The sequence below is a fragment of the Falco naumanni genome, chromosome 6 (assembly GCF_017639655.2).
Source record: "Falco naumanni isolate bFalNau1 chromosome 6, bFalNau1.pat, whole genome shotgun sequence".
Classification (NCBI taxonomy): domain Eukaryota; kingdom Metazoa; phylum Chordata; class Aves; order Falconiformes; family Falconidae; genus Falco; species Falco naumanni.
The window spans coordinates 85,306,661-85,332,126 of NC_054059.1; the positions used below are offsets into that span (position 1 = coordinate 85,306,661).

Below are 25,466 nucleotides of genomic sequence, written 5' to 3' on the forward strand. Positions count from 1 at the left end.
ATGAAAACCACAGGAGCTGGGTTTCCTTCTGCCCCATGCCATTTACATTGGTGCAGAGCAACTACTAAAAGGCTACCAAATCGCCGTTTGTCTGTCTTGCCAACAAGAGCTTTCTTTAGCACCAGAGAAGTGAATGACTACACAAGACTCAAGAAATAGTGACTCAAAACCCACTGTACAGTGATACTCTAACTACAGAAATCAGTTAAGCTACAAAAAGTAACAAATATGGCCTAGCTAGAGAAATAGTGATTTTTATAACTAGAGGAGAAATTCCTTTCTAGACTGGACAAAGAGCAGGATTTCACAGACAGGATTTTTTGCTTATTTTTGTCCTTTGGATATTTGTAGGCATCATATTTGAAACACATAAAACAGGAAAAGAACTAAACAATACAGGTTGTGGACTCACAACACTGTAAGCTTCCTACACTGAGGAACAGTGTTAGGAAAACTTTTCAAATACATTTGGATCATGGGTTAGACAGGGTGTACAGCGTGTCCTTAACCTGCCCCGGGCAGACCAGACAGTGCGTTTTATATTTACCTTGAGCTACACTGTAAGAGCCAACCCACTGTGCAGGCGAGGTACTATTTGACCTACATAAGAGTGGCACAATCTGGTTCACAGCTTGCAATATCTGAGTTGTGGCAAACGTTAACAGGAGGTTTTAGAAAACTCCTTGTTAGTTTCTTTTAAAGAAAAAATTTTTAGTAATTGCTCACGCTCGAGCCTGATCCTGAAAACACAGATATTAAACGCCATTTGCTGGGCATCCACTTGCCTGTGCTACAGGAACGCTGGATTCACTATACATGTTATATAGTTAATACGGTATATTGCACACTAAATTTACTAAGTAGACATTTTCTATAGAGGACTGTGTGTGCGTTTGCCATTTGCCTGTGTTTGAAAATGTATTTAATTATGCCTTCAAGCCTGTGGGTTTTTTTTTAAATGACCGATTTCCAAATGAATGACTGAGCAAAACCAAAAGCACAACAGAGCAATGGGCTAGCAGAAGGCATGCTATACTGATAAATCAGTTACTAAGGCCTAAAAGGACCTAAGATTTTCAATAGCTTCTAAAGAAAAATAATATACCATGTATTCATTACCACCTTAAAGCAGATATTTACAGTGGAAAACGCATCTTTTCATTAAATATGCTCTAATTTTTTGGTTAGCCTGCACTCCAAACATACGTTCTTTTTCCCTTGGTTGTTAGTCTTACATGACCCCTACTGCAAACCTCCCTTATGTTTTCTTCTGGTATCATTTATGATACCATCAATACCATAATGATCATGATATCATCAATGAATCTTTTCCAATCATACATAAGCATCACCTGAAGGCTGCATTCTGTGCAGCTGCTCTGTACCTCTCACCAAAACCTGCGGAGCAGATAGGCAGGGCAGTCCCAGGGCAGTCCCATGGCAGTCCCAGGTAGCAGCTGGGGGGTGGCCGGTGGCAGCAGGGGAAGGGCTTTCTGATGGGAGTGACCATCACCAACAGTGACAGAGAGAGACAAAGAGACGTGAGAAAGTTAAACGCTTCTTTTTGCAGTACTGTTTGATGTGGCTGTTGCAGCAGACTTTGCTATGACAGGGTTACAGGAGTAGTGCTCCTCACAAATTCATTCAGTGTGACATCCCCATTCAGATGGCCGTCACTTTGTTGTAAAGCAAAAGTGCAGCCTGATGCTGAAGAAGGCTGCAACGCTGCCTGGCTCTTCTCTCCCAACACCTGTGCAGGTATTGTGCATTATGGCCACCAAACCAGCAAAAGCACCTATCTCAGCTAATGCTTCGCTAGAAATTGCAACCTATCCTTATGCATCCCAAGCCAAAACTTCCCCTCCGTGCTTGGCTAGCAGTACAGTGCTGAGGCATCACAGCTTTGCCAAATTAGAAGTAACTTGGTGCAACCCAAATCCAGCACAGTCCTGCTTCCGCTCTGAGTTGCACTTTTTCCTTCCATGTTGGTAAGAACATGGGAGCTACACTACTGTTGGGAAATACTAAGTAGAAAAGATTAATACAAATGGTAAAGCAATGTATCCTCAGGAAGTTAGTAAAATTCTGTCTAGCTTAAACTATCTGAAAATGAATAAATGCAATATTTAACAGCATCTTTGGATGTCAGAAATCACCTAGGGTATAATAAATGTTCTTACTTGAATCCCCTGTTATTTTGAAACCCACAAACTTCTTTTGAACATTACTTAAAGGACTCAAACAGATCAAATTTTGAGATTAACTGTTTCATTGTAACTATTGCTTCTGTTTTCCATAGACACTTTTTATGAATAAATGTTATTTTGAAATTTTTAGGTGCAACTTTTAACCAAATTCTCTGGTGAACCAGGTTGTGAGTCTTGCACTTGGATCTCTCTTGAGTCTGGCCTATGGCCCATGGTTGTGTGGGTTTCACATTGATGTTATCTAAGGCCAAAGGTTAATTTTGTATCATCTTAGCTTTAAGTAATTTGAAAATAATCAGCAGGCAGAATTTCTACTGAAATAGAAAAAAAATAGTCCCTTCCACTTGATAGAAGAATGCAGTCTCAACCTGAGCTGGGAATTTGATCCCATCACTGAAAATGGAAAATTGTAACTCAGGCCACTGTGCTGGAAATAAATCTGAGCACGTGACCAAGAAGAGGTGATGGAGTGTGCACCCAGCACTGGCACTGAATGTCAGTGTGAAGCTGTGGCATGCTGGTCTCGCTAAGGGAAGGGACGTAAGTGAACTGACTACCCCATCAGAACTGATAAAGTACATTTGAATCGGCAGCCACCAGCAAGTCCCTTAATTCTCACCTTTAGAAAGTAACTTAATAGATTTGGGTCTGTGGTTCTGGCAGGATAAAAGTCCCAGGGAAGTTACAAGGTCATACATTATTTTTACTTTTATTACCTAATGGCAAAAAGCTGTCATGATAAGGCAGAGGAGATACTTTAGGAGCTGATATTTGTGTGTCCCATTCCTTTTTCTGCTGTTTCTCAGGTCAAAAACCGCACAGTGATGCTCTCCTAATTTCCATTTCACCTTACATTCAGTAGATAGCCCCACCATTATTTTGCATAACACCTTGTTCTTAAGAAAACCACGCTGAAAAAAAATAATTAGGTTCAGCATTTCACTTCTGCTGAAAAGTACTGTCACCAAGATGCAAAGCCAGATATTGAGGCAGAAGGGGTGCTTGTTTTAAAATGGCATAGTTTAAAAAAAGTGGAGGAAGAGGTAGCAATGCATCTTCAAAGCAGAAAACGGAAATCCCTCGTGTCCTTGTTGCATTAGGAAAAAAAAAAATCACGATTTTTCTTTTTCAGCCATCTGCTCTACTATATGGAAAGCTCAGCAAAAATATATCGGTTTGTACAAACAACACAAATACAAATGTTTAAACCATGGACCACTCTGTGATGACGTACATGTAGAACCTAACGCAGAACAGACAGCACTAGTTTGGGCTTTCTTGCTGCTGCAGCTGCAGGTCACTACCCAACCAAGCCTGACGCATCACTACTTCGCAGAGCAAGCCAGAAGGCAGAACTGAATCAGTTAAAAATTCCTTGCTATATAGTCTATCAGCATAATTAATATCACTTGGCATAATCACAGCCTAATTTATCATTTTGAAATGTCTTTTCAGTTTACAGTTTCATTACCCCCTCTAAGCAGGCACAAGTGTCTCTTTAGAGGAAAAGCAAGCTTGCAACTGCAAGAAACCATTTTTCCAGGATCATGTTTGATTTATTTCTTGTTTTACTGCAGGAAATCTAATTGATGTGAATTCTACTTTGACTCTATTGCTCTTTTGAAACAGTTTTTGTCCCTTATATCAAAGAAAAGTGCAGGCTGGGAAGAAAAGGGCCATGCAGTGCTGGCCTGCATCTTGCTGCTGGCACACTGCATCACATTTCAGTACTGGTGTCATTCATATGACATTAAACAATTCCCTACCTTAGTGCAATCGTAAAAAGAAAAAAAAAAAATAAATTAAAAGGTGAAGTGAATGATCCTGCTAGCTTCTGGAAAGGCCTGGGCTCTCCTTTACCATGCGCACACGCATACCTCCCGCTGCCTCTTTCCATCTTTCCTGCATCACAGCCTGTCCTGTCAGCCCTTATCTCGCATCCTCCTCACGCAGCTGGAAATCACAGCACGAGCTCTTAGTATTTGTTCTCATCCTATGTAATGCTGCAAGGGGCAGCCTCCGTACGTCTTCTGCTGTACAACACAGAGAGAAGAGTGCAAAGGACTGATCTCAGAATCAGGGCAATATTTAAGTCTAAACATTTCTCTCAAAGTGCACAGTTTCTTTGGGGCTTTCAGCTTCGTGGGCTTCAGGGAAATGCAACAGCACGTAGTTGACTAATTGGATGCATTATTTATAACATTACTGACATACACAGCGGGTTTTCCTTTTGCAAACCAAATAGGGATTGGTGGCAGGCATGCTGTGGACACAAACTGGGACCATGACATTGCATATGAATTATTGCTGTAACAGTTGAGCCTTGCCAGACTACCTGATCAGAATTAGAAACCTCTTCTCTTGATGTAAGCAGAGGACCAGAGGCTCTAATTAAATTTTGACTAAGCCTTGATTAAATTCAGCGTACAGGACCTTGAGGTAAGATAGGAATCCAAGCAGTTTAGACAGGTAAGGTAATTTAGTGAAACAGTACACGGGCAGTGCCAGGAGAATGCCTAGCCTATACAAAAAAATCTGTTTCAGAAATCCATACTTGCTCTTTGTCCTATTCTTCTGAGCAGCCACCTGAGATATTTGCAGGGTTTCTGGCTGCTTCAACATGGAAGCAATGCCTCCTGCAAGGATGTGGTCCTGGTGTATATGCTCCTAGGAAGAAAACCTGGAATTAAATTAATACACCAGATTCATCCCTCCTGTCCCTAACAGTAAAATTGGGAACACATTGACTCATGTTTCCTTAATTCCCTTCTTCTGCTAAAGCACTATGTTGCACGTACAGGAAAGGTCATTTGGGTCACGCAAAAAGCCTCTTGATGAAATAGCAGATTCAGTTGAGGTGTCAGCTGGCTGTTGCTACGTGAACAAATTGTAATAATGCATGCTATTATCATCACAAGACAGAGAAATATAAATCTGTTTACTGCATAAGGTCATGACCTGCATGTTTTCTCCTATCTCAAATCACGGTAGATGCTGCCCCTGTGGATGTAAAAATTGCTTATGTCTAAATAACGTGTAATGCTCCTTGTGCAAGAAAGAGAAGTTCTGTGTGCCAAAGATGTCAGAGATTTAATATGCTAATAAAGGTCAGCATAGCTCTTACATAAGTTAACACTGAACAGAATCAAGAGGGAAAAAATCCACATAAAACAAGTGTGAGACAATTCTAAGGCCTGGTGCCATTTCTGTCTGCAATATTGGGTAATAATCACTTTAACTTTATAGGAGAAGGAAAGAAATATCTGAAAAGATACCTGAAAACCTGTTCTTCCAGTTCAGTTCAGACACTAACTTCCAGTCTCAAAGCTAGAAGTTCAAATTTATTTCTCACAATTTCTGTTTAAACTGAATTCTTTGCTACAGCACATACGGAGTTCAACGTAATAAAATGTAAGTCACACAGATGATAAAAATGTTTTCAATACATTTAAGCAGAACATACATCACCAAAACCATAGAATATGTTCATGGGGGGGGTGGGTGGGTGTACATATATGGCAAATGTAGGTGCTGTACCTATGCTGCAGATCTACTTACAGAATGATTTGCTATCCAGTCACAGAAATCTACCATACCGTTACACCTGAAAGGATGCTTAGTACGTCATCATACTGATCAGAAAAACTTGCCTGCCCAATACAGGGATTCTCATGACTTCTGCAGTTTTCTGAAGCCCCCCCTCACGTTCCTGCGTGCCCCATACGCCTCCCTCCAGCAAGGATGAGCACTTTGCCATGGAGCAGGTCCAGGCAAAGATCAATGATTTTGCTATTTTGGTGACCACCTTTACTCAAAGTGAAGAAAGGTGACTGCACAGACTTCCAACCCAGGCCCTGATGCTTAAGACTACAACATCAAAATCTAAAAAGGTTTAGCGGTGCCATTAATTCTGCACATTTGTATGGAAGGAATGCTTTGTCTGAACCTGTTTCGTTGTTTGATGACTTCTGGATAAAGAAAGATGAGATTTTATACTGAACTGGAGAACCATTATTCTTTTTGTAGAATGACTGAAACGATTGTCTTTCCTTGCCCTGACTCACAGAGAGTTACGGCACGGTATCTTAGCCTGATTTATTGTGTGTCTTTGTCACAGCACCATACTGAATCCATTTTTCCACGAAAGGATTCAACTGTTTAAGTGGAAGGTGACTGGGCTGCTGCATTTGGGAACCTTTCGGAGTTGAGGCAGTTCTGAGTGAAGATATTTATCTAGAAGGGAACTATCATCTGTGCAGTATCAAAGTGCGTGTGCAGAACCACTTATTGGGAATGCACTTTCATTGATCATTGCAATGTCGTTATTTTAATTGTTTAGTTGAACAAGACTGATCTGATGAGTTATGCTAATAACTAAATCCCTCTGAGAGGGATCTGCTGCCATTCAATAACATCACTGACCAAGATTAGTTGCCAGCAAGTTCTTGCGGAGATGAGAGAATAGACTGGTGCATTAGCTCCCCTACAGAGATTCAGCTGAGTTTTAACGAACAAGTTCTCTTTCAGCACAAGATAAATCACATTTTTGGGAAAGCGGTGGATTTACTGCCCTTCTTACATCCATGTAAGTCTACTGATTGTTTAAGATTCTACCACCAGCTGCTGACGCAGATAGATGCTGGAACCCCCGGATCTGACTGTATGGCCTGTATTGTTATCTAGGACAAACAAAATGATTAAAGGTTGGACTCTATGACCTTAAGGGTCTTTTCCCACCTCAATTATTTTATGATCGTAAAAGGCCACGGTGCTTTTGAGAGCTCTGAGCGTGCAGGCATGCCCACCCCTCAGCTGCAGCACTCCAGCAGCAGCTCCGGCACACAAGTGCGGCACCAAGGCTTTCGCCCCGTCCACGCGGCCTGGCTGGGCCTCCAGCACAGCAGCGGGCAGGGCCGAGAGCTGCGGGCAGGCCGGGCTCAGCTGCCTGCAGGCCTGCCCTCCTGAAGGAACCACAACACCGTTCTAGAGCAGCACCTGCACTAACAGGCGCTGCTGTCTCAGCATTATCTTACTATTTCAGGGTTTCTTAATGAGCGTGACACAAATGAATCTACAGGACGGAGAAGTGCTATTGGTTGGAGGATCTATAAATTCAAACCGAGCCCTTCTGCCTTACCGATCACTGCAGCCTGGCCTTATAGAGGTCTGCCTGGAAACCCTTCTCATCATATGACCAAGGCCTCTTTTTTAATTTCTTTTTTTTCCAAAGGCAAGAGAACTGCTCACTGCACTATCTGTGAGGCAGTTTCTGGGAGATCCTCCCAAATGGTTTTTGCAAATTTCAGTAGCTTAACTCGTAGGCTACTGAGTCTTCTCTCCAGGCCATGGGCTCATGCAAGCATATCTCACCAGTGCTGTCTATTCACCACGCTGCCTGCCCATTAGCATCAAGATAGCAGTAGGGGTCTTTAAAGCTGTCTCTGCTTTTGCACACACTCGTATGGATGATTTTTAAAGCTGTCTCTGCTTTTGCACACACTCGTATGGATGATTTTTAAAGCTGTCTCTGCTTTTGCACACACTCGTATGGATGATTTTTAAAGCTGTCTCTGCTTTTGCACACACTCGTATGGATGATTTTTAAAGCTGTCTCTGCTTTTGCACACACTCGTATGATTTCCTGTCCTCTGCACAGTGGTCACAGTGTGTGTTCTGCCACCAAATTCCTGCATGTCTCCAGTTCCCTAAACACTTCTAGAACCCATCCAAAACTCTCGAGTCCGATAATCCTAATGCACTGATATTATTTGTCAGGTATCTGAGGGACCACTCATAAACCAGAACCAGACACACTCTCTTTGCAACACCTTCTATGACTGTGAACTATTTTAAGATTTAGTGATGGCAAGGCAAGTCTTAAAAAGCAACCAAATGATTACAAGGTTAGTTTTACTGGAGAAAGAACTTTCTCTTTTCCTTTGGATCATGCAGATCCAACTAGCTAAATATCCCTTGCTGCTCTGGAAAGAAGTGAGTTTGTTCAAACTGGATATTCCATCCTTTTGCTCTGCAGGTTTATTTATTGATTCAAAATTTAATATTGATTACTCCAATGGTAGGCAAATCTGTTCTACAGAACTTTCAGAGCAAAAATAATGATGAGCCAAAAATAGATATGTAATTTCAGAGGTCGGAGACACAGTCAACAGAAATAAAGAAATAAAAAAAGCTATGCAGCAGGCTGTATTTTGCCCTCACACTAAATACAAATTATACACACAATGCAGATGATGCCTGTGGGAATAGAGCACAACAGTGGGACAATGAAGGTAAACAGGGATAGCTTCCTAGGCACCACGGAGCTGAGAATGGGCTCTGCAGCTAGAGAAACTGGGCATGATAAGTCCTTTTGGCTCCAAGTGCAAGGTGAATATACAGCCCTACGCTGTTTTCAATCACTAGATCACAAAGAAGCCCACAGAAGTCAGGAAGAACCAACTACCAGGCAGTATCAAGTACACGAAGAACACGAGCAGAACAGCCACGTTACCCACGTTCCTGCCCAGCTTTAAGCAGCCCTCTGTCAGCAGTGACAGCAGCGCTGGCAAGAGACAAACAGCCCATCTGCTTCACTGAGATTCATTTGTAAATACTGGATGGTCAGATAATAAATTTCAAGCAGAATAAGCCTAATGGGCAATACTGACTGTCCTGATTTACAGGATGTAACAGAGAAAAAGTCACGTGTCTCAGTTAAAGGATAAAACAAAACATCAGGCTTCCAAAAATACAAACTTTACACCATGATAACACATACTGCAAGTTCAGCACATTTCCAAGAGCAACATATCCTCTCCACCCCCCACCCTCCTCCCCACCACCACCCTCAAAAGGGGAAAGAAAAAAGAGAAGCTGCTATTTTGGAGATAGGTAACAGTCATCAGACTGCTCTGGGTTTGGTCAAAGATGACAACCCTAGCCAAAAGATCTTACTGAAAATAATAAATAGATTTTCAATCTGTTTGAAAAACAAGTTATAATAGTGTCACAGCAGAGTTTTGGCAATAGAACTAGATTTCTACGCAGCAAGAAATAAAAACACAAAAAAGGTATTTAATTTTCAATACAGCTCTCTAGTATCTACTTAGACCTGTTTTCTTCACATCTTGACTCATTCACCTATGCTTGAAGACCTGGGTTGCACTTTTATGTTAACTTTATAATATTAGCTAGTTCTGGAAATAATCCCATTTAAATAAATCAGATTAGCAGCATGACTTTTCTTAAGGATTGCCTCACATGGCTAACAATATAGCAAAGCTTTTTAGAAGCAGATACTCTCTGTTATATGTAAGAGATATTATTATATCATACAAAAATATGGATTTTGATAGAATATACTGGTATTACGTTGCACGCACTCTCAGCCCAACACTTACTCATCTGAGCTGGATTGAACCTTGGTGGATGACGAAGCTGAAAGAGCCTTGCTTCATGTTATAGGACACTTGAGACTGTGCTCAATTTAATAATAGTGATATGATACCGTACACCACTGGGACAGTAAGAAAATTAAGCAAATTATTAGAAGAAGATGGCAAGGACTGGCAATGGTCTAAAGTGCACATTAGGGACATAACTGTAGTTCATACTAGAAGACATTATATCAAATAGAAACTCTCAATATAACTTTTCCTTGAGTGGAAAGATGTAATTCCACTGTCAAAGTATCTTATCTCAAAAGGACCAGATGCACTCTTACATAACTTCAAGAGACTCATTTAGATAAAAGTTCAAAAAAATGACTGACTGATTATAGCAGGCTTTTTTGCTCTGTGCAGTTCTGTAAAGATCGCAGCAACCGTCATTAACAGAAAATGCAAATGCGCAGATCCCATCCCAGCGATCAGTTTGGAGAGGTGGATCCACTATGGCAAGACATTGGGGAAAATGGAAACAAATGAGATTTATATTCCTAAAACAGCATCATGACAAAGTCCAGTCGTTATTACATATGTTTTTATGGGAGGAAAATTTTGATCACACAAATAGAAACTACACCATTCCAGGGTATACTTTGAGGAAACGAACATTCCCCTTTCCCTGAGAGAGATACATAAAAAGAAGCACAGGTTGCATTTGCTCCTGTCGCCATTCCACAGTGTCCTGAATTTGGGGGAAATTTTGATTTGGATCTATATCCACAGAAATGGAGACAGAAAGATGAAGGAATAATCCCACGATAAATTCTGTCACTCTTAAGTGCAGCCTTTGAGCTGCGACTCCTCCTCACACGTCTCCACAATGTAATTGGGATGAGACTTCCTAGTAAAGAACCACATTGATTGCTTCCAATTGATTTTAGCTCCCACAGGCAATCAAAAGGTTTCTCTTCCAGTATTCCCACAATCCCAAATTCCCCCAAACCCACTCTTTTAGATGCGTGCACCATACCTGATACCATATTCATCTCCCAGCTTTTGTCATCGCAGAGTAGGAAAAAAAGAGGTTAGATTTTATCAGGTTGGGTGTGGGGGGTTTTTTCCACAGAAGACAAGAGGAGGAGAAGGTGGTAGGGAAGGATTCTAACCGCTAATTTTGTCTCCTTTTTTCTGTATTATAAAGAGGAGAGCCTGAACAACTATATTTAACCCCCAGTACCTCTCGGTCCAGTTCTGTCCTGTCTGGTGATAGCAGGCAAGACACGCAGCAACATTCCAAGCCCCCCTGGCACCATCCCGCTGCAAGCCTTCATATAGCGAAGTCCAAAAAACTAATTCATACTAAAACAAATAAAATATTGGGTCATCAGTTTTTACTTAAAGTTGACACATACAAAAAGTGTATCTTTTGACTGGCTGTTTCTTTTCATGTTTTTTGTTGTCGGTGGTTTTTTCCCTAATAACTATAGGGTTCTTAATTTCAGAAAATTCAGAATCCAATACACTTTCACAGTAACTATGCATTAGATTATTCATATTTATCATAAAAAGTGTAACTTTGTTCATCTACTGTATCTACAGATGCTTAATAAACCTTTTTTGAATAATTAATACTCCTAGCTCTCAGCATCTCAGCTGCTTTGTCTGTTGATTCAACAGAATTATTAACAGAATAAATGAATTGGGCAATTTATTTCTTATTCTTCAAATGTAATTGATAATTTATAATTGCTACAACTTTCATGTCCTGTAGGAGTCAACCCTAAAGAGACAAGCACACTTTACATAATAATAATCATAATGAAAGAGTAGCCCATAGAGAGTTTCTCATTCACACGCTGTCACACGTCGCAACTTCTACCGTATTCTGTTCCTCTTGTGTATTTATTTAACATCTTAGGCACATCAAGTGAAAACCTAACTCCTCAGATAAAACAGGGCACTGTTTCCAACTTGATAAACAACGTGACCGTTTATCTAATTTCCTAATTACCTTAAATTATGCAGATACAATCAGCAGTTTCTAACTTTTAACAACCAGAGACTACAAGGGGATGGAGAGAAAACTGCCTGGAAAGAAAATCCTGTTGTTTAGTAGTCCTGTCAGATACCCAGCTGTCACACAGGACACTTTAGCAAGTGCCCCACAGCACTGCTGAGAGTCAGCCAGAACAAATCATTGATCCTTTGCAACACAGATGATGAGATAAACTTCTGCGATTCAAAACACGGCCCGGACTCATTTCATGAAAGAAGCAAGGTCAAAAAATTCTACTCATAAGACCAAGCCTAATTTACCTAGAATTAACATGTCTTCATAAATAAATACATAGATGAAGACATCAGGTATTATGTTTCAAGTCCTCCTCCTGATGGATTTTTAAGATGAAGAGAAATGAAATGCCTTTCTGAAGTCTTGCTTTGCATCAGTGAAACAGATCACACAAAGAATCCAACAGAGACATAAAATAAATGGGGAAAATGAGAGCAAGTTCACATGGTTGGGTTTTTTTTGTCCTCCAAAAAAGCATGTTTTACAGTCTGGTGGGTTTTTTTTCTCTCTATAAAAAAATTACATCTTACAACCATTCAACTTAAACTGGTCTGAATTTAAAGCAATCAGAAGAATGAACAATCCAGAAAATACATGGACTTGAGAGGCATCTTAAAAAGAAAAATCCTCTGCTAGCAGTTTTTACACAGCTAAGACAGAAAATCATGAGGAACTTTTCCTCAACACCAGCTGAGCCAAAATTTAAGTAGGACTATTTGAGATAATGCTTTTAAGATGTCACAGGCAGTATAAATTACTATCCACAGTGGATCTGGATATTAGGGCTTTTTAAAAAACCCAACAAGACAAGAGCTTTTGCAACTACTCGATTACCTTTGACACCTTCCATCCCTGCAGGGAGGTGGCTGCTGACCCAGGATGCTCAGGCAGAAAGTCGGGCCCGTCCCTGCCGCGTGGCTGCTCAGCACTACCTGTCTCAGGCATCACCAGCCAGTGTCCCTGGTGCATCCCCTGGCTTCCATCTCCCCACAGCTCCCTGATCACCAGGATCTTTCCTCCAGCCAGGAACTTCCCCTTCTTCCGCGTGGGTCCCCTTCTTTGTTCCAAGACCACTTCTTTCCAGCACCCCTTATTTTCTGGCACATCAAGACTCACTTTCCCCCCAGTCTAAACAGTTTCCTAGAATAAGTACCAGGCGTGCGCAGCCCCTAACTGCTAGTTCTGCCCCATTTCTCTTCGGTAACTGGAACATTCCAAACATGCCACTTCCATTTAGTCCAGGTGTTACAGTCAGATCCACCAATTACCAGGAGCAAGAAGCAGGCTTCTGCTTGAGACCCTAAACGTTCAATTTCGGACACCCCACCCCCCTCACCCCCCCAACTACTTGCTACCTGCTGGTATTCATAATTTAAGTTATTTTTTGCCTACAGGAGTATTTAATACTAGCCCAATCCCACTTCCAGTGAAGACAATCTGATTAATTTTACTTGTTTCAATAATTTTCATTAATAGAATTTTCCAAGGGCTGATTATTTGTTGCACATAAATGTATTTTTTCTGAAGTGGTTCAACTAATCCATTACAGTTGTTTGCCCACAGGATTCAATTATTCATGTGTGAATAAAACTTTTACAAAAATGTTGTTAGCATGAAGAGCTCCAGAAGCATTTCTTCAGCTGATTAAAGGTTTTTGTGTATTACAAACCTCACAGTTCTTAACAGAATTAAGGAACTAAATGCATTTTCAAGCTTTGCTGGAACTACTGGAGGGAGTCATGGAACAAAAGAAATAGATGACACTTTTTGTTAGCTCTTGCTCTACATTAACATGAGGAATTATAACATTTTTTATATAACAGATTTCTTGGTTTTTAAAGTACATTAATGAAGTGACTTGGTCAAAGAACTAGAAGCTAGAATATAGCACCATGGCCAGTTATTAGTTCAAACCGCAGGCAAAAATTAACCAGTATGTGTACCTAATTTGAGGCATGTTTGACTGAATCCTTTTCAGCCAAACATTTTAACATAGATGCACATATTCTGCTGCATAAAAATAGCCTCCTACATGTTGTTATCTTAAATATATACTTAAGTAGGTTGCACAGCTACGTCCCAAAGATGTTGCTTGGCTCGTTCGATGATTACAAGACCATCTTAGAAGGTGAGAGCTACTAGAGAGAGTCGGAACTCTGGGAAAATACTTCATTTACTAGATGCATGTTAATGAAGTGGAAGATGGAAGTTGTACAGCTGATCACATAGATCTCCTCTATGAAGTAAAAAGTCCAAAATGTGATTTAAAATTTTATCTTCATCATTCACCTCTTCTAGCACTCCCCCAAAATCACATTTTGAAGGCAGAATAGCACCACAAAGAACAAGAGACCGTGTCTGCCAGGTGCCTTCCATCAAGCTGGTAAACCTGTAACACTCGTTTATACAGGGTTTGCACCATTTTATCTGTTCATAAAAATGTACCAGAAAGAAACCTGATTGGTAGAAATATTTCACTATAAGATCTTACACAGCTTACTGTATCTAAGAAAGTGATACCTGTCTAAGAAATCAATAAAATCTCTGGTTGTTCATAACCCAGAATTTTCAAGGGGTTAGGCAACTGGGCAATATTTGCCATATATTGATAACAAAAGAAAAAAAAATGCACCTCTGACACAAATTCTAGATCTGTTTGAAGAAAAGATCAAAATATTTCACTGTGACTGAAAACCCCTCTAATTTTTGTAAACTCCTGTTTCCAGGGAGTCTAAAGAGTATTTTTCATTTGCCTGTGGGGTTTGATCTCAGGCTGAAGCAGATAGTTGGCACAGATGACTTCAGCCAAAATTATTAGAGTTTTTGCAGACTTGCAACATAATCGAAACGTAGGTTTTTTTTAAAAGTAACGATGTGCCAACAGCCTTGCCCATAATTTCAAAGCTGAGACTCTGGCAAATACTAAAACTTTAACAGTGAAGGCACAAGGATATATGGCACTTTAAAGGTTATTCCCTAACAAATATATGCAGCGTATGAAAATCTGTCCTCTGTGCAGAAGATTTACTTTTAAAGGAAATACTTGTATTGCTTCTTGTCAGTGTTGCAAGTCAAGAAAACAGCAACAACACTCAGTAAGCCTCAGATGGGGTTCATTTCTAGCGTCCAGCTTATAAATGTAGGGAAGAATTCTCCCCAAAAATTGTAAAAAGAAAGCCGACATCTTTGGACATCTAAGTCCTGGTGGTGTTTTCTAAGGAGCTGTTAAAAGTTAAATTACTACTTCAGCTTTAGACTCAGGCTCCCAAGAGAAGAATGATGCTTAACAGACTTTTTTTTTAAAAAAAAAAAATCTCACAGCAAAGGGACAAAACAGCAATAAAATCCAGTTATATCTACCACAGTAATCTTGCATAACTATTCTCTAGTATGCTGAGCTGTTATATGTTAAATGCTCTGTACCGCTATGTCACAAATGTGTTTCTACCTCTTTAGGCTCTGATCAAGCAAGAGGCAGGAAGGCTGTAGCCCAGGGTGAAATACCACAGAGACCTGCTGCATCTCTTGTGGCAGTTGCACTAGCGAAGCAGGTAGGTGCTCCGATACGAATTATGTAGTGTACTGGCCTGAATGTATGCAGAGGTTCGGTACAGCGGAGGCAATAAACATGCACACAGAAAATACAGGGGAAGGCGTGTGAAAAGATATGACGACCACGCACAGTTCAAATCTTCAGCTTTTCATTGCATTTTAGATGCAATGAAATAATTAACAAACAATGCAATTGCACATTAGAGGCAAAACTGAATGCACTCACATAATTTACATTGGAACTGTGCTGCTGAATAACAAGACACTGTCAGCTACAAGGTGACTGAGTCATAGGGGATGTTGTGTTTAAGCAGAAGCCAACTGCTGCGCCCAACAGCCCACAGTACCGCATGTTTCCAGCATGGCACAGACCTGCTTTATTCTGTGATTTGCTGTCAAGATCTAGTAATACTGGCCAAAGTGGTTTGCTGATTCAATAGCCGCGAGTTCTGTTACTCTAAAAGTGGGATGAGCTTTTCAAGAGACCATATGTGACTAATCAACAGCCCCGTCTGCCTTTTCACGGTCCTTTCCCTGCAGGTCAACCAGGATGTCACAGGGAAGGCGCAGCGAGCTCCCTGCCTGCTGCTGCCAAGTTGCAGAAGCTGAGAGCATGGCTCTGGACAGGCCAGGCACTACCTGCTCCACAATTTCCCAGGGAAACTCAGTCCTTACTCATTTAGGCTGCTTGGAGAAGAGAGAGGAGAGGGACCCGATCCCTCACTTGCAGCTACACCAGGGCTCCGATAATGAGAACCCGGGGGGGATGTTTTCCCAGCAAGGGCTCAGCTCACTGGGGGTTCTAAGTTTAGGTCCCATGCGTGTGCAAAGCATTTTCCTCCATGAAAGTACTCGGAATAAAATGACAAGAGTTCTGTGCTTATTTTGCCTCTTATGTGAAAAGAGAAGTTCAAGACAGATTATTATCTTAGGACGGCACATCAGATCTCTCTGACAGTTACCCTGATTTATTAACCTGTAACTGGGGGTAAGGGAATTGGATACTTATATCTGGTGTCAACAGGAACCACGCATCTCATTTCCTTCGGCTCCTGTGAAATCCCAGTGCACATTTCTCAACTAATTGAAAGCAGATTCTCTTTAACTGCAATTCAGAGAGAGTTCTTTTTGCTCTGTACAAATATTCTTCTGAGCTTCATCTTACCACCACATATAAACATCTACTGTCATATGACAATAAGATTAAAAAAAAAATATGTCCAAATGCATGCAGAAAAGAGTGATAAAATTAACGGTGAGGAATCACATTTGATATGCTGGCCCACAAAGAACCGGCATCAAAGTTTAATGTGGGTATATAACAAGAGTTAAGATTTCCTTCAGCATGAGAAGACCAAACCTGTAAGGAATTGTAGCATCTATGATGAAGATGTTATCATTAATATAATGAATTTATGATTCATATCATATTCATATATCATTAATATGATGAAGATGCAACCATTAAATATAATAATCTGTGTGATAGATGTTCTTTTCTCCACATCTATTATTTTCACTAATACTCAAAACCCCCATTAGAAGAGGCTTCAAAACGAAACTACTTATAAGTTAAATAGTTCTGCAAAGAGCTATTTTGTTATGACATACAGACAGTTTAGCTCACAAGGCACAGACAACGTATAAACACTTAATTTCTAAACTGTCCAAAAGCCCAAACTGTATGTTCTTACATTGACTAAAAATACAACATCCCCTTGGCCAAGTTTTTCTCTGGTTCGCTAACAACATCCTCTTCTTTACCATTTTGTAGATGCCTTTGTAAACATTCAAAAAGTTACCTTTTAAATAGGTTAATACACATGGGAACAGAAAAAATGTATTTATTTACTCTTTCTTTACTAAAATGGTTGTTTTGGTTTTATTCAGACTTTCAGTCTCTTAGCTCAAAACAAACAACACACGCTGCCTTCTTTCAAAAATCATTAGAACCCATGTTCAAAATTATTCGTGTGCTTCTGAGATTCAGCTCATAGTTAGAAAGTAAAGGGTTTTAGTGCAACCTAGGACTGCTTCTTTTCCCCCTCTGTTGTGTATTTCAGTTAGGGAGATCTAAAAGCACAGGGTCCACTCCCTAAATACAACCAAGAGCAGCCTCACACAGTCAGTGTACATAGCAAAAATGAACACGACAGCTACTCCTGGGTGAATCCTAAGGCTGTTGCAGAAAGAAAAAAGCTACAGATACCTACAAGAAGGCAAATAAGCTGCATTACTAACAAATTACTTCTTCAAAATGGTCATAGAATGTAGAGAGCCCTCAGCACTGGTTGTTGGCAGGGGACTTGGTGTACATTCTGCAACTCTCATGTTTATAAGAAATCAAAATAAGGATTTCTCTCTAATACGTATGACCTTCAAAGACATTATGCTATTTGACCTTCTGTACCTATAAATCTCTCCCTCCCCAAAGGTGGTAAGTATTTCAGGATAATACCCACTATCTATTTGGAAGTCTTTCCAAATTTTGCTTTTCCGTATTTAAATGGAATAGGTCATGCTCACAACATTATTACAGAGTTTCCTAACAGTTTGTTTTCCAACAAGCTGGCTCACTTGTTGGTTTTTTGGGGTTTTTTTTTTTTTGTTTTTTTTTTTTTTTAATGAGTAAACTAGAACTTACATTTTCAAACAACAAAATCATGACAGAAGTCAATAAAGGCAATTTTTATTTTTTTTTTTAAATTTAGCCCAAAGCATAACTGCTGAGGATAACTATTCCAATGAAAATAAGATTTCTAGTAAGATACTTTGCCAACACTAAAGAGTCACCAAAACCATAGCAGCACAGTTTTTGATGCTGGCACTTTTGCCAGCAAACTATCAGAAAAAGAAAGCTCTCCATTTCCACTTGCTGGCCTCAGAACATTACTTTTTTTTTTCTCCTCATTATACCCTCAAAGGGTATAGGATTACTTTATCAATTAAGTTACCTGTCCCAATGATCTCCAGTCTAGGCTGGCACTTCCAATGTACACGTGCTGTTTGTCAACAATCCAGAAAGATGACTGAAGCCGCCCTTCGTTATATGCTGACATGTTCATATACAACACTTCAGCACCTAGAGATTTAAGGATAAAATAATAAATAGCATTGTTTACAATAATGTAATTTACATGATTAAAGACAAAACCAAAAAACTTCATATTTCAAGGCCTCAGCTTCCAAAATGAGTGAGGGATGTAATTAAACATATCATTAAGGTTTAAAATCAATGATAAATAGTGTTACTGTCCCACCATTTAAGACCTTAATTAACATATTTCCAGAAAAGCAGGAATAGGGAGCATTCCCATGTATTATACTGTTCACATAATTTTCTTCCATTTTAGAACAAATAATTGCTATTTTTTTCCAGCACTGTATGCTCCAAAAAACTTTTTGTTTTAAAGTTCATTTTTATTTTAAATAAGCTCACTGTTTTAAAGGTCTATTTTGTAATTCAAACCTGCTACATATTATAATAATGACCTTTAAAATACCACCCTAGTTACAACCCCTTCCCGAAAAGCAGCCTTTGCTCCTTTGTCCTGTACCATGGATGGTTGGAGCAGGTAGCCTACAGTGCCTATCGCGTGGCAAGACCCCGATAAGAAGAACATCAGTAGAGAATTAAGGAATAACAAAGTAAGCAAAGGCCTAAAGGATGCTGAAACCGCACCTAATCCTGCTAATACGTGACATTCAACCCACTATGAACCGCACAGCTTTAATAAGGATCACAGATGGCTGAAATCAAAGGAACTACTTGTTAGGTAAGAGCACGCTGGGTCCATCACGTCAGTAGGAATGTCTGACCTGGCCCCAGCAGTATGTTTGCAGACTAAATCCAGAATATACATAATATTATGTAAGTTTATGGGATTTCTTACATCGTTACTATTCTTTCAGTGCTCCAGTGTTTGGAAGAGGGGGTGAATAACCTGAATTAATCATTGCTGAAGGTAATTTACAGTAACCCACTCATCTTCACATTTTAGTCATGACAGTAGCTGGGGAAGAGCAGTGACAGTAAACAGCAGCCTGGAGGCAGTAACGGAACCAGCCATCTCCCATTAAACAGTCACAGGATCTTCAGTACCATGAATTCCAGTGATGGTTGGATATGAGTCACAACTTCAAAAGAATCCCAGGATACCTAGAGAACTGAAATATATTTCTTTTCATCTAAATTCCCATTACTGACCTCCTAAGAAACACTTGATTTGCAATTTTAAGCAACAGTTAGCGGTCTAAGTATTTCTTTTTTATTATGAAAACTGTAATTCTCACTTGAATAAATTACTCTAGAAGTTCAGACATCAAGAAAAGAAGAAAAATCGGGTAAGGTGTCACTCTTCATGAAGCACCAAAGAATGCAACACAGGATTTTGAGCAAGTTACAGAATTCAGTTCTCGGTACAATTACATTTGCTGCAACTCAGCTACCTTTCCAATTTTTTCTGGGTATCACCCATCCACATTCATCTATGCTTAGAAGCAAAGATATTTTCCAATTTTCCTTGGAACGTGTTACTGCTGACTTTCAATCCACACATTAATGAGCAGAATTGTGCTAATTAATGAGATACTATGTGTAAAACTGAAAAGAAATAATAATAAAAACACTATAGCAGGGGTGTTCAATGGTTTATATTGTTTTCTGACAAATAAAACAAAAGCAACTCCTACTAGCTAAGGAAAACAATTCTGCAAGGTGCTAAACTTCTAGCTGCTTATCTGAAAACTGTGTTTAAAATGAAGTTTAACATAGTATTGATTGTATTTTCTTTCCATACATCCAATTTGCAATATTTACTAGCGGTATGAATGTAACACCCGCAACACACCTACGCCACATAGGTTATAAATTAATTGTTAGGATTTTTGAGTAGGAAAGGTAAAACAGTCAGAAACAATGAGCTTCCTTCTTGTATCTGAGAGCCTAAAATAAACACAGTTTAAAACCATGTTTGAACTAGCCAATGCTGAACAGAAATACTGATTGCCAAAGGTAGAACAAGAGACTATTTAACCAGTAACACTAACATTAAAAATAGCAGATGTTGTAAGTACTTTGACACAAAATTCAAAAGTTGTAAAACATCAGGATCTGTGGGCATGGGGCAGTTTAGACATGGGCATAAGCGGTGGGATGCAACTATCACTCCAAAATGTGATCTAGGCTTCAATTACTAAAGTAGCCAATATAGCAGTGCAGGAGACACGGTTATCACACATACCACTAAAACCAAAACCTGAAACCTGTTTTCTTTTCCTTCCAGAAATAGCCAACTCATAAGGCTGAGGCAACAGTATCTCCAAGTTAATTAAACAAAGCCATGTGTTGCAAACAGCAGCTGCTGTGCCGCCTTTTAATGAGCCCTTAACTTTTGATGAAAGGAAACATGTATCACTATTGATAATTGCCTCTGTTCTAGAAGCCCTTGAGATGTTTTGTTAAAACAGGCTTATCAGGCCTTCAACACAATCCATCAACCCCAGCGTGGTCCAGGTCCCACAAGGAAATTAAAGCGGACTGATCAATACGTGAAGCCGTCACAGAACTCCTTATCCTGCTGCAGCCTCAATTACACAAAGCTGGGGGCTACCGAGTTCAACCAGAAGGCACAATTTGTGGGCTTGATTGCTAATATAGGTGCCAGATTCTTAAGAAATAAATCTAATTTTGTTTCAGTGAAGATTAAACAGCAGGGTAAGATCTTAAAGAAAACCAGCGCTGTCACTTAAAACTCAAGTGGATTTGCTCGTTCAATAAAATCGTGCATTCTGAAGGCTGAGCCAGGTTGCCCTCTCTCCGCAGGAAAAAAAGACCACTGTAGGGATCAAAGCATGCTTTACGTAACAGACATTTCTCAGAGTACTTTTTCGACTAGGTGGGGAGGTTTTGCACTCTGTTTAAGGGAGAGGACTGCTGCGGTCTGGGATGCACAGAGAGGGCACTGCCGCTGAGAGCCCGGACCTTCTCCGTGTGGTGGGAACACAACCCCTTGGAGGTGCCAGGCTGTCATTTAGCCTCCTGCTTTGTCTCATCACGGAGGAAACAAACAGAAGACATTAGCAGTATGGCCAAAAGCCTGACTTTTCATCAATTTCCAAAAGAAATCCAGTTCCCAAAGCAATCCCAAAGAAGGATGGCACAAACAAGTGCCATTTACCATTTCAAGCACTGCAACGTCCCGTTCAGTCTAGCTGCTTGCTCCCAGATACCCCACTAACCATGGCATGGAGGCTACAGGGCAAACTGGACTTCAAGCCCAGGAGCTTAAGGCTAGGCTGTTTCCTACGTATTTGAGTCAAAACACTAAGCTGTTGGTGGAAAACTTTAACCAAGGGCTCATCACATACATGCTCTATCATGAAAAACCGTATGGCATCCAGGGGCGCATCTTGGTGCGCCTGTGTTGCAGCTCATGCTAGCTGCGAGTTTCACTGCTGCTCGAGGAAGATAACCAGGTAGCTACACAACATGGAAGACTCTTCTTCATGGGAGACTGGAGGAGGCCAGGGCTCACAGGGCTGCCGCTTGGCCTCCACATCCAGGTTTATGCAATCATCTCGAGAAGGTGCACCAGGCGGCTTTGGATCCAACTTCTTTGAGCAGTCTAGGATATTACCAGGTTGCCTGGGTACAGAGGCAACATCACCGAGCCAAATCACCCCTCTGGTGGGTACGGTAAAAAGACAACACAGAAAGAGCAACTGTTTAGGCTGCTGTTATCATAGCTGCCTTGAAATCAAACATGCAAATTCTGCCTGTGACAGTTTTCAACAGCACCAGTTACAAGCTAAACTGACTCCGGAGTTAGCAAACATAACGCCCAAGAAACAGAAGCTGCATTTGCTTGTACCACGGCTAAAATTGGCCTTCTGTCTTCACAACTTTCTTACTTTCGCTATAGTGTTTCTAAAACCAGAGGGAAAGAAAAAATGGGAAAGGGGAAGGACTTAAGGACTGAGAGGAGAGCCAGGCAGAGGTTATCTGGAAAACTGCAGCAACAGTGACGGGTGATTCACAAGAGGCAGAGCAAGGATGAGAAAAGCACCGAGGGCCCTGACCTCATTAGCCCTGCCCGTAGGAAGCAGTGCTGCAGCAGAAAAGAGGGTGGAGAGAAATGGAGCTACATGACCTGATGGCACGTGTTGGGCCCATGCATCACGCAGAACCCCAGGAGAAAGAGTTGTGGAGCCAGGCTGGGCTCTGGTACCCCCTGCTAGGAACGGGAGCGGTGTAAAGGCAGAGAAGATGAACAGCTTCTGAACGCCTCTCCCTCCCCATTTGGGGAAAACAGAGCTTGTCAAGTGCAGGCTGCAGAGGCAGCAGGCGATGGAGGGGGGTGCGCGCTGGGCAGGGGGAGCTGCACAGGGGTGTTGGTTAGGATGGGGGAGGTTGTAGAAGGATCACAAAGGAGAAGGGAGAGTGGGATACAAAGAAGCACTAGCACATGAAATCAGTTTGGCTGGGGAAAGCAGCACTACTACTTACAGCTCTCACATATATTTGCAGTTCGAACCTGACACATGCTCCTGCAGCGCACCCCATCCACCGCGCATCTTCCAGCCACCGTTCCCCACGTCATGACCGGGCTGGCTGCAGCAGGTACAGCTGCCCTCCTCTGCTTACCTCGTTCTTGCCATCCCTCCACTTTCCTCATCACCATGTCCACGCGCTTTGCTCACAGCCATCCCTCCCGCCCCCCTCCTAATTCTGTGCATTCCCAAGCAGATACTCTAAATAATGAGACCTTTAAAAAGGAGCCTGAGAACACGAGCTGTGGCCGCTTTGTTTCACCCCACTGCTGACAGTCTCTTGGCTCACAGAGATACACGTTTTGATCTATACCTTTTGGAGGGTGGCCTCAAGCCCGTGTCAAGAGCAGATTTAATTGCCCATACCATGAATCCTGGAGCGGAGGAGCACACGCACACTGGAGCGCAGCTGGTGCTCAAGCAGCCAGCACGGCACCTTGCATGCCTCTCTGGGGGCTAGCACAGGGCTGGGAGGGACCTGCTGTATTCTGCCAGCTAGACAGAGGTTTCAGATCAGTTAATCATTTTATGTATTTGCTTTCAATTACAAGCCTTAGCACAGAGTGCATCCATAAATAAAATTTTTATTCCACAAAAGAAAAAAATCCAGAGCTTTCCATACTCTGCTCACAAGGGGCAGAGTAGCTGTCTCATATTGGGCAGACACAAGTGACACAGGCAGAGGATCATCTCCCCAGGAATTGTCATGCTTTCGTCTCGACTGATTGCAAAAAGTCTGGAGTTGTTCCAGAAGCCCCATTAGAGTGACCTGCCAGCACTCAGAGGAGGACAAGTACAAACGCAGAGGAATGCACAACTTGACAAAATTATTTTTACTATGTCTCTGAATGATTAAAAGACAAACTAGACTATTTACTGTTTCTGTGCTCTTTATGGAATATTAGATTTGAAATGCAATTTAAAAGTCTGCCTGGCCCCAGAAGGATTAAGGATTCAGACTTATTTAAAGAGAGAACACTCAAGGACTTTTAGGGAAATCTCTGATGGTAATACCTTAACTTGGAATCAGCTGTGTTGCTTACGTTGCCCTCCACTCCTCACACACAGACCCCTCTCCTTTTTCAAAACCTGCCAGGACTGAATCCTGCCACTCTGTGCTGCTCATCAGCCTAAACCCATAGTAATTTTTTTTAACAAAAACCAGTGTACGAGAAAAACCTTGCTGCTTCTTCTTTAGCAGCTCCATATGCAACTGCCAGACACACACAAAATTAAAACATAGTTACCCAAAGAAATTACATCCTAGTACAAGCCCAAGCAATGCCCAGAAAGTCTTTGCAATTCATGTTCACACCACTCAAACCACCTGCATGACAAACATCTCTGCTTCTGAATGAAATTCCCACTCACACCCAATGCACCATCAGCCATAAACTGGGGGTATGTGCAGCTTCTCCAGACACCACCGGCCCCCAAAGGTAATGCTGTCTGTAGTAAAATTAGGCTGTTTCTGATATAGATATTGTTCATGAAAAATCACTGTAATGCTTATTACCTTATTTTATCGCATCTGAGGTCACTGACACAAAGATATGTTGAGGATATCAGTGCAGAGGAGAGGAATCTGTGCCTGCAGCTCCATGGGCCCCGCTGGTCCATCTCTGGAAAGACATGGGTGCCTGCAGCACCCACTGGAACTGCAATGGATGGGCTCACGTGCCTGGGTCTGTGGCATGGGTGATTCAGGGAAAACACACAGGAACACACAGAAAACTGCATGCTGCCACTGCTCATCTCCACCAACGTGCTCCTCAGCTGGCTCATGTGTCCATGCCTAGCTGGGACTTGGGAGAAAGACTGCTACAGGAGAGCTTCCCTGAGCGGCCAGGCTGCAGTCAAGGATCTCCCTGCGGAGTTGTGGGTGTGAGGAGAGACAGGCCTCCTTTGCTGCCCGCCGGCTTCCCAGCCCCCTTGCCAGGCAGCGAGCCAGCATCTCGGCTGGTTCCCTTCCCGCCCCATCAGACTGTAACACACCGTCAGGCTCTGTCCTGCATGATCAGGGAGAACAAATATCCTCTACGCTCACCATTGGTTTTTACTCATTCAGTGGTTTAAAATAATTTCTGTGAGCCAGCATACCCCAGAAACTGCTCTATCCACACAGCTGAGGAAGCCAGGAGTGTGGGGACAGGAGAGAGCAGGAAGAAAAAGAAACAGTGAGAAATGAGCATTACAGAACCCAGCTCTCTGAAAACCAATTATTCCAGAATTACAGCTGGCATGGTTAAAACAATCCACCCCACCCCAGTAACAGAGGCATGAACAAATCTCATTTTCAGCAACCGTTCTCCTTTCCTCCACCACCTCCTCAGCTGTGCCCGAGGTACTTTTTCAGGGTCCAAGAATCAACTGGATCAGAAAATGGATCCAGGTTAAAAATAACTACAAATAAAATGTTGTTTCAAATGCAGAACAATTTGCTAGCCCAGCTCACCGCGTGGCAGTAAACCATTTTCCTGACACAGCTGATGGCGCAGCGCAAGCGTGGGAATGGGCGGCTTGTGGCTGGGTCTGTGAGGACGCAGGACCCGCTCGTGCCAGTGCTGCCATTTAAAGGCCGGTCCACGTAACCACAGCCCCCATTCCTCTCCAGCCCAGGTCTCTCGGGAATTCCGGGTGGCGAGCCCCGGTATTTGATTGCCTTTGACCTTGCACAGCCGTTTGCCTGGTGCAAACAAA

General features: G+C 41.6%; 1 protein-coding gene across 1 annotated transcript in view; it reads right to left on the minus strand.

The window, feature by feature from the left end:
* The window catches only part of PLD5 (phospholipase D family member 5), a 70,848-nt gene that overhangs the window by 19,345 nt on the left and 26,037 nt on the right, over positions 1 to 25,466 (minus strand). The window contains exon 3 of the mRNA XM_040598642.1: positions 18,170 to 18,297. Within this exon, the coding sequence (XP_040454576.1) occupies positions 18,170 to 18,297 (128 nt within the window). The remainder of the gene's footprint in view (positions 1 to 18,169; positions 18,298 to 25,466) is intronic.